Source organism: Cyanistes caeruleus, chromosome 7, assembly GCF_971803275.1.
Source record: "Cyanistes caeruleus chromosome 7, bCyaCae1.hap1.1, whole genome shotgun sequence".
NCBI lineage: Eukaryota > Metazoa > Chordata > Aves > Passeriformes > Paridae > Cyanistes > Cyanistes caeruleus.
Window position 1 is genome coordinate 4,819,149 of NC_141707.1, and position 9,487 is coordinate 4,828,635.

At 49.2% G+C, this 9,487-nt stretch overlaps 1 protein-coding gene across 24 annotated transcripts in view; it reads left to right on the forward strand.

Moving 5' to 3' along the window:
• Window positions 1–7,616, forward strand: part of ACKR3 (atypical chemokine receptor 3) — a 60,652-nt gene extending 53,036 nt beyond the window's left edge. For 12 of the 24 annotated variants that reach the window (XM_086898784.1, XM_086898775.1, XM_086898777.1 and 9 more), the window contains one exon: window positions 3,109–5,072. In XM_086898784.1, the coding sequence (XP_086754910.1) occupies window positions 3,136–4,230 (1,095 nt within the window). In that variant the 5' untranslated portion in view covers window positions 3,109–3,135 and the 3' untranslated portion in view covers window positions 4,231–5,072. Of the gene's footprint in view, window positions 1–65; window positions 2,920–3,108; window positions 5,073–5,114; window positions 5,183–5,538; window positions 5,648–5,815; window positions 5,962–6,344; window positions 6,531–6,923 lie in introns of those variants that run through there. The other 12 variants (XR_015289573.1, XR_015289570.1, XR_015289576.1 and 9 more) reach the window with 10 other exon arrangements.
• Window positions 7,617–9,487: the final 1,871 nt, after the last annotated feature.

Consider the following 9,487-nt stretch of genomic DNA (forward strand, 5'->3'; position numbering starts at 1 on the left):
GTGCGGCGATGGGCTGCCCTCCTGGGCAGGGATGCGGGTGCCCGATTAGTCTGTCACAGCCTGCAGCGGGCACTGGGCAGGAGGTGGCACGGGAGGGTGCAATCCTGCAGGCTGCATCAGCTCCAGGGACAGCTCTGGCTATCTGGAGCAGGATTTTGGGTACGCCTCCTCTCCTTCATGTCCTAACTCCAGTAAACTAGCAGCGGCTGGACCCAGCACATGTGCCTGCTAGGTGAAGAGGTGATGGCCTGCAGGAGTTTTGCCGTGTCGTGGCCAGAAATTACAGTCCCAGCTTCCTTCTCGAGTTTTTCGGATGCTGTGCTGTCTGCAGAGAGCGCTGAAGGTGTTTTTTTTTAGGAGCAAGGAGTGGCTTTATTGAGTTTGTCCGGTGGGTTCCCCCCGTACCTCCCAGCTAATCTGTGTGGGAGTCGGAGCTCAGGTTACAGCAGCTAATCCCAGGCTACAGCCCGGTTTGTGGGGCTGTAATCTGTGAGCACAGCCCTCCTCCCCGGCGGGACCTGGAGCCTGGGAGGCCGGCTGGGTTTCGGGTTTTTATTGCCGCGCTGGGGATGCGAAAAGCGCAGGCAGATGGATGCACGTGTGTGCAGCAGCCGTGCTTTCGGAGTGCAGGCGGGCTGGGATCGGGCTGAGCATCCTTCGTGCTCCCTGACATGCCCAGGGTGGCTCTGAGCCAGCAGCTGGGATTGTGGTGGCCGTGGTGTCCCCAATTTTGGTGTGAGCCCCTCTTTTTGCTGCTGTGTTGCTGCCTCTCTGTTGGAATCTGAGACCCCTGAGCCAGGTTTGAATTTCTTCTCTGTGAGGTATGTGCTGGAGGCTTGCTGGTGCTGGGTGGTCACAGTCCTGTCCTGAACTGGGGTCTTGGGGCATGGAGTGAGCCTGTTCCTCTTGTTTTAGACCATGTGCCTCTCCAGAGAAGCCCAAGCCCACCCGTGGTACTTCTGTGGGATGTTGGGAGTAGCTGGGTGTTCCTCCTGCTCTGCTCCCCTTGCTGCCCCCAAATACCAGCAGGAGCTGGTGGCCTGTGCCATGGAGCTGGAAGTTTCATGGCCTTTAGAGAGTTAGCTTTAATTGCTGCAGGATTATTTTGAGGCACAGGGACTTGGGGATGGTGCTGCTTCTCCCCACTCATGAAAGGCTTGGAAAGTGTTTGTGCTGGGGATGCAGTGGGACCCTGGGTGAGGTCTGGCAGGAGCTCCATCCCTGCAGCACCGGGGTGGTACTGGCAGCTCTAGGGGGGCCTGAGGATCAGCCCTGCATGATGTGGGTTAAATCACTCTCTGCTTTTCTGAGATGAACACAGGATCGGCTAACGCAGGATGGAGAGCTGCCACTGTCTCAGCTCCCTCTTTAGCCAGTGTTTTAGCAAAATCCATGCTTAATTTGGTTTGAATCTCGGCTCCGTCTTTCATCAGGCCAGCAGGATGAAAGCCATAGGTCAGATCTCCTCACGGGGCCAATTTGGGCCTGTTTGTGGAGAGATTTGATCTCCCCTGAATGTGTGCACGGCCCCCCTCATTGTTAGTGCCACCAGCTTCCCCTCTGCTGGGACAATAGTGCCTTGAGTCCTCTCAGGTAATCTCCCTCCTTATCTCCCTTCTCTTCCGTAGCCTCTGTTCCTGACAGGCAGGAGGGTGGGAGCTTTGGGAAGAGCCAATTATGCAGATGGAGAAGAGGTGCTGTGTCAACCAAGGTCCCTTTTTTGGGGAGAGGGAATGAGAAGAGGATATTCAACACATCCAAGCTCTTCCCTGTTTACCTGCCTTCTGTGCTCCTGGAAGCCCTCCCAGGAGATCCTGGGATGGGGTGAGGGATGTTTGGAGATGCCCTGTTGCTCTCTGGTCACTTGGCCAGCCTGGCTTTGCCCCACGCTGGTCCCTCTCCTTTTGGGGCTGTGGTGATGGGGAAGAGCACGGTGACCATTGCTGGGGATGCTGGATGTGTGGGCTGGCTGACCTGATGGTCCAGCTCAGGATGGGAAGCCATGAGGGAACAAAGATCCATCCCTTGGAAATCCACCTCTGCAGCTTTATTTTGGCATGTCCCAGGCTGAATCCTGCGCTCCAGATCTGGCCTGGCTGAAGTGTGGTGGGCACAGACCTGTGGCTGTGGGTGGTACCGAGGGTCCCAGGGAGAGGGGACAGCATTTTTATGCCTCCCCAAAAGCACAAGGGTAATTAGTAGCTCCTCTTGAGGTTTTGTGTGAGCCATTAAGGTCTGACTGGCTTTTTCTTTCTACTGGTGAGGAAGTTAACAAGTTGCTTTGTCCACTGCCTGCCGGTAGAAGAAAGCAGTAAAGAGGCAGCAAAAGTAGATTTAGAAAATCAGAAGGGTGGGAAAGGAGGCAGTTGTGGAGCCAGCCATGATGGGGGAGTGTTTTGAAATCAAAGCACTCTTCTAAAAAGAAAACTTAAGCCCAGCAGATCTACTCAGCAGTCAAGCTCCCAGGCTTTTTTTATTTTCTAAACACTGTGTAATAATTGTTAAATGCAGGGGATACTTTGTAAAATAGAATTCAAGGGAAGAGGGGAGGAGGGAGGACAAAGCAGAATTTAAATTTAAGTTTGGATAGGGGTACAAAGCCCCTTAGTTCCCCATTTCTACTTAATGCAGCTCTAGCTGAGCTTGACAAGATGCTGACCAGAGCCTGTGGTAAATGTTTTACGGTACCATGTATCAGCCAGATCAATTCTACTGTGCTTGAGGGAGTGCAGATAAAATGGCTTAAAGATTCCCCTGCTGAAAGCGATAGGGCCATCATTTATGCCGGACGAGACAGATTTAGTTGCCTGACGTTTATTTGGCCACGGTGTACTTTGCAGATTTCACACCCGGGGACGATAGCCAACCTGATGATGTCAGATGTGAGCTGGAAGAGAAGGAAAAATCACACAAACTCTGGTGCTGTTCCTCTTTTGTCAAGGAGATGAGTTTTGCGAAGTGTCTTGGTTGTTTTGCTCCACCGAGCGCTTTAATGGAAAGTGCCTGGCAAGAGCAGGATGTTGCTAGAGCGGCGCATCCCGGCACGACACGGCAGCAGAAATAGCTCCATAATTTACGTCATTTCTCTCAATCCTGTTTTGCCTTTAGGTCATTTGAAGTCCAATCTGAGCGACCATGAGCGCGCTTGACTTGACTTCCATCCTGGATTTCCTGGAGACGGCCAACTTGACGGAGATCAACTGGACGTGCAACAACGGCGAGTGCATCACGGTGGACGCGACAACATGCTCCGGCACGCTCAACAAGAGCGCCCTGCTCTACACCCTGTCCTTCTTCTACATCTTCATCTTCGTCATTGGCCTGGTGGCCAACTCGGTGGTGGTGTGGGTCAACCTCCAGGCCAAAATGACCGGCTATGAAACCCACCTGTACATCTTCAACCTGGCCATCGCCGACCTGTGCGTCGTGATCACCCTTCCTGTATGGGTCGTCTCACTCGTCCAGCACAACCAGTGGCACATGGGGGAAATCACGTGCAAGATAACTCACCTGATATTTTCCATCAACTTGTACAGCAGCATCTTCTTCCTGGCGTGCATGAGCGTGGACCGCTACCTCTCGGTTGCCTATTTCACCAGCTCCAGCAGCCGCAAGAAGAAGATCATCCGCCGCTGCATCTGCGTCCTGGTGTGGCTCCTGGCCTTCTCCGCGTCCCTCCCGGACACCTATTACCTCAAGACGGTCTCTTCCAACAACGAGACCTACTGCAGGCCCGTTTACCCCGAAGAGAGCTTCAAGGAGTGGTTGATTGGCATGGAGCTCATCTCCGTGGTGCTGGGCTTCCTCATCCCCTTTCCCATCATCACCGTGTTTTATTTCCTCCTGGCCAAGAGCATCTCCGCCTCCAGCGACCAGGAGCGGAAGAGCAACGGGAAGATCATCTTCTCCTACGTCGTGGTGTTCCTGGTGTGCTGGCTGCCCTACCACGTGGCCGTGCTGCTGGACATCTTCTACAGCCTTCACTTCATCCCCTTCAGCTGCCAGATGGAGAACTTCCTCTACGCCACCCTCCACATCACCCAGTGCTTCTCCCTCGTGCACTGCTGTGTCAACCCCATTCTGTACAGCTTCATCAACCGCAACTACAGATACGAGCTCATGAAAGCCTTTATTTTCAAGTACTCTGCCAAAACCGGCCTCACTAAACTCATCGACGCCTCCAGAGTGTCAGAAGCAGAATACTCAGCTCTGGAGCAAAATGCCAAATGACTGCAGCCCCAGAAAGAAACTTCCTTGACTCTCTGACCTGATGTGGTTTTTTTTTGTGTGTTATGGTTTGTTGTTAATTTTTATTTTTTTTTCACCCCTTCCTTTCAATGTGCTTGTTATGAACGGGGCGTGAATTCCAGCCTACAAAAGAGAGAGGACAAAGTGTAATTTAAGAGTAGGATCAGTTGCAAAGTGGAAGTGGTACCAAAATGAAAACCTTTTCTCCTCCTAGCCCAGTGTGGACTCCTCAACAACGCTATGCAAATGGAAATGACTTCCTAGCAGACAAAGCCATTGTGTAGCATAGATAACATGGATAAGCTTCTCCTTCCACGTCTTGATTCCCTTTTGTCTCCTTGTATATGTTTATATATATAGTGTGTTGTATTTAAAAGCTCGAGACTTTATTTTCTGCCTCTTGGTGTACCTTATACAAGTGTATTTGAAAGTTAAATATATTTTTATCATGTATTTGAAGTATATTGCTGATGAGTGTATCCAGAGTGCTGTAGTCTGAGTGTTAGGTGGCCGTTTGGCTCCAAGAGGATGCTGATAAATAGGATGGAAATGATCTCTTGGGAGCATCCTCCCAGGCTGGCACACTTTATGGACCGTGGCTTTATGTGGTGTCACACCCACATGCTGGAGCATGAAATATATGTAGTGTAATATAGCTGCCATCATGTTAAAATTAACAGTATTGTCAGAGTCCTTAACTCCTACTCCCCTGCTTCACCAGGCTGTATCCTCCTGCACAGAGTGAGTGATCCTACTGCTGAGAGTTGTCTCTATTTGTAAGTTATTTTTGTAAAATAAAGATCTGAGAAAAAAATCCAAACAAACCTGTGCCTACCAGTGGTTTGATTTGCCAGCCTTCTCCTCAGGAAAAAAAATAAGCCAAAAAGGAGGAATCTCAAGCCCACCTCCTGTCCTTTGGTGCAAGAGCAGACAGGTCAGTCAGAGTTTTCCTGGTGTTTGGTGGCCAGGTAGAAGTGTTGGAGGAATGAGAGATGGCACTGGAGCGTGGTGAGCAGGGAAGGGGTGGGAGGAGTGAGTCTGTGCTGGTGGGGAAGGTAAAACTGATGGATTTATAAGGTAAAAGCTGCTAGGAATGATGAAAAGCTGTGTTTGTAGCTTAGAAATAAACACAGGGAAGGAAAATACGGAAGTGTGCAGATGGAGCGGATATTTGGACTAATCCAGGTTCAAGCCTCCGGGGTTTTTGCTGGCCATGGAATTGGGGGGTTAGCTGTCCTGACAGCACTAAATCCCTTTTTATCTCTTCTTCCCTTTGTTGTGGATTTGCAGTGCCGTGGTGTTCGAGTGTGGGGCAGGATCCAGGCGCTGTGGGATGCCTGAAGTGGAGCCTTAAGCCAGCAAAGGACTTGAGCCACGGTCATGTTCACCTCAGGACAAGGTATTTAATGTCAAATCAGTGATGTCTCCCAGCCATGTCTGCTGCTCCACTTAAATTCCTGTTCAATCCAAGAATGCCCTCATCCCCCCTGTGATCCCAACAGCCAAACCATTTGGGAATGACTGTATTTTGTTTCTTTCTACATGTTCCATTACTGCCTTCTCAAAGGTTGTCCTGCAAGAACAGATGTTAAGTCTGCCATCCCCTCCTTGTACTGCTGTTGCTAAAAAAGCACCAGTCCACTCCCAAATGGGGAGAAATCCCAAAAGGAAGAGGATTTCTGGTTGCAGAGAAGCTGTCAGGATGGAGTGCAGGTGCAGCTTTTTGTACTGATGCTTCTTGTACACTGTGGGTATTTTGAGCTTCCTGTAAACCTCAAGATGCTGCTGAGCTGCAGGGAAGGTTCTCCCTTGTGCTGACACTTGAAATTGGTTAGTGCTGAGAAATTAATCCCCTGCTTTAGCTGGGCATTGCTCCTCTTCCCTCAGCATCCCTGTGTGCAGCTGTGTCCTCCCCAAAGGTGCTGGATACAGCTCTGGCATCCCACTCCTGTCCACCTGCGGGGTATTGCTCACTTTAGAGCAGCAGAACTGTTTCAGTTCAGGTTCCCTCTCAGGCAATGGGCTGTTCTCACGTGGTGCTGTAGCTTTACACTGGCAGAAACTCACAGAATTTTTTTTTTCCTTTCTCTCTGCAGTTTGGTATTCACAGAGCGGCGTCAGCCCTGCACATAGCCCGGGTGGTGCTGAGTGTTGGGGAGATCCTGCAGATCAGTGCTGCCTGAACCACACTGATAAAGTCTCCAGGCCTCTTCCTTGGGGAGGTGAATCGTGGTGTGATGGTGCCTTTTCCAAAAGCAGGGTCAGACAGGGAGCAGGGAAAGGTCAGGACCGTGACCCTTGCTGTCAATGCTGTGCATGCATGGAACTTTTCCAGCTCCTTGATGGGAAAACCTGGAGCTGAGGACTCACCTTGTCCCTTGAAAGGACAAGTGGAGCTGGGAGGCAGCATGCCCCACACCAGCAGTTTGGGAAGTGGGAACACTGTCCTCCACAAGGCTTGGCACTGCTGAGTGGCCCTGAGGTGGCTGTGACCCTGGGAAGGGGGGTGGTGGGCAGAGGATGGAAATGGGTGGAGGGCAGAACAATGCAGGGGGAGGAGGGATGGAGTTTGTAATTGTTGTGTATTTCTCATTAGGACTTTGGTTTCATGTTAAAAAATCTCAAAAATCAAACTGGCAGAGGTGTAATAGCTTAAAAACTTGTCTGTGTTTTAGGAAGCTTTTCTCCTGTGCGATATGATGCCCTAGCTGGGGTTTGCACTGAAACCAAAGTGTGGATCTGGACTCCTTGGAGACTGAAATGGGGGAATTTTTCAGCAGATAGCAGATGAGTGAGAATAGGTGTCTTCTGTGATGTGACTGTGACTTAGAGTGATTGATGTGATGGCTGCTGTCACTTTGGCCAAACGTCCTGAGCCTGGAACTTGGGGTGTTCAGGAAGAATTTCTTCATGGAAAAGGCTCTTAAGCATTGGAAGGGGCTGCCCAGGGGAGTGATGGAGTCCACATCCCTGGAGGTGTTGAAGGAAAGACTGGACTTGGCACTTGGGGCTGGGTGACAAAGTGGGGATTAGTCACAGATCGCTCTTGGCTGGAAAAGACCTCCCAGACCATCAAAATGATTCTGTGATTCTGCTTTATGAAGGATCCCTGCTTCTTTTTGCTGTGCTTGGGGATCTCTCTTGTTCCCCTGACAGCTACAGGTGTCCTTGGGGATTCAGGTCCTATCTTTTCCAGGAGGTCAAATTCACTGTGTTAAGGCTTGGCTGGAAAAATGAGCACAAATCAAACATAATCCATAACCTGGAGCGAGTCCTCCTGCTTAACTCTTGGGCTTTCTGGCAAAGCATCTCCATGTGCCTCAGAGGCAGGCACTGAGCAAATAAAAATACATCTGCTCCGTGAGAAAGGCTTTATTTCTCTTCTTCCATACAAAGTGCAGTGCTGCTTTATTGTTCCTTAAACACAGCTTTCCTTTTATGAGCCATAAATGACGATCAGGTGTAGCACAGTGACTTTAAATCAGCTCCTCTGGCATTATGCAGATAATGTACTGTAAGAAACACCCAACTGGTGCTAATTCATGGTTTCAGTGCTGCTGACTTTAGGTACTCTCCTTTCACGAGTTCACTGAGCATAAAAGCCAGTTAAAATTCCTAAGAAGCAAGGAATAACTCAGCTGTGAGCAATATTGAGGCACGTGGGGACGGGGGCAGCACTGCCAAAGCCCAGCTCTTGATTCTGTTTCTAAGAGTTTCTCCATGACAAGAGTGGAGCTGGTACTCTAAAAAATGAAGGGCTGTGGGGTTGAGAGGGGTATGATGTGATGGGGGTGGGCTTTGGGGGGAATTGGTGTGTTCAGAGCCCAGGGTTTGCTTTTGGCCTCCTTTCTCCATCAGGATGTGTGGTTGAAGAGCATCTGAGCCAGAGTCTGCTCCGACTTACACCCTGGATTTACAGTAAGGTAATGCTGCAGATTTAAAAGGAGCTCTCTGGGATTTATAGGGCTTTTTATAAGCAGGATCAGGACTTTCAGCCATAATCCCGTGCAAATGTATGGGTGTGAGTGGCGACGTGTGCATCTGCATGGCTAATGCAGAGTAATACCCACATCCAGCCAGAACTGGGAGATGCAATCACAGCAGAGGATAACCATGGCAGCTTTCTCCCACAAAAGTACTTGCATTACAGGGTTATAATGGGATTCAAACCAGGCTCCCAAAGATCCTGGCCTGGATAAGCTAGCTGTAACTCTAAAACATGTGGCTGACTTTCCAACACCCACTGTCATGAGAAAAAACAGCCTCCTTCTACTTTGGTAGTTGCTGTTTGAAAGCAATTCTTCTTTTTTTTTTTTTTTTCCCCCTTTTTCCATAGAATTCTTAATCTCTTTGTTTTTATTGTGGGAAATACATGCAAGGCCTTAGCTAGAGAAAATACTGTAACTTCATAGTGCCAAGGAGATGCCAACATTATGTGAATCCAGGGAGACCCCTCAATCCTAAAATACTGAGCAGGATGGCTCTGGAGTGAGCATCAGAGTAAGGCTTTTTGGGGTTTTTAACTTACTAAACAGGTACAAGAAAGCACTGGGAAACTAACCAGGCCCTCTGCAGATGATGCTTCTTGTCATCCTCTGGTTTGAAGCCAACTCTGATGATGGATGGTGCCTCTTGCCTTTAGGTTAAGGGGGGAAAAAAGCCCCCGAGCCCCTCTCGTGTTTGCTGTCTGTACAGTGCTATTTCCAGACTAAAGAAAAAGAGTTAAATTACATTTTAACAGAACAATACTGACAACAGCAAAGGTCAGGAAACTTTTACGTAAGGTCACCCTATCGATTGCAGCAGTGAAAGGAGAGACATCAAATACTTGGCCGTGAAAGGCTGAAAAGAAGTAAATTCAGCATGAGATATTGAAACCCAAGCCTCTTTCATATGTGGCAGAGCCTCTGACATAGCAGGTTTACTGTTCAAGCTGAGATATGTTGCCTTGCCAACATATATTCTGAGTTACCCAAGCAGATTTAATGTTTTTGCAGTGGTGACTTTTCCCTTTTTTTTGGGGGGGGGGGGGAAAGCTTTTCTTTTTCTTTTCAAAAAAGAAAAAAATTGTTGCAGAAGATTTCAAACCTACCTAGGAAATGACCTTAATCAATTTAGTTCCACCGATGAGTATGAAAACTCGTATCTTTCTTTTTTTGCTTTCTCTGAACATTGTCTTGCCTGCATTGAGCGGGGTGACCGAGTCACAGCTTGAGAGAAAAGTGTGTTTTGTTTGTTG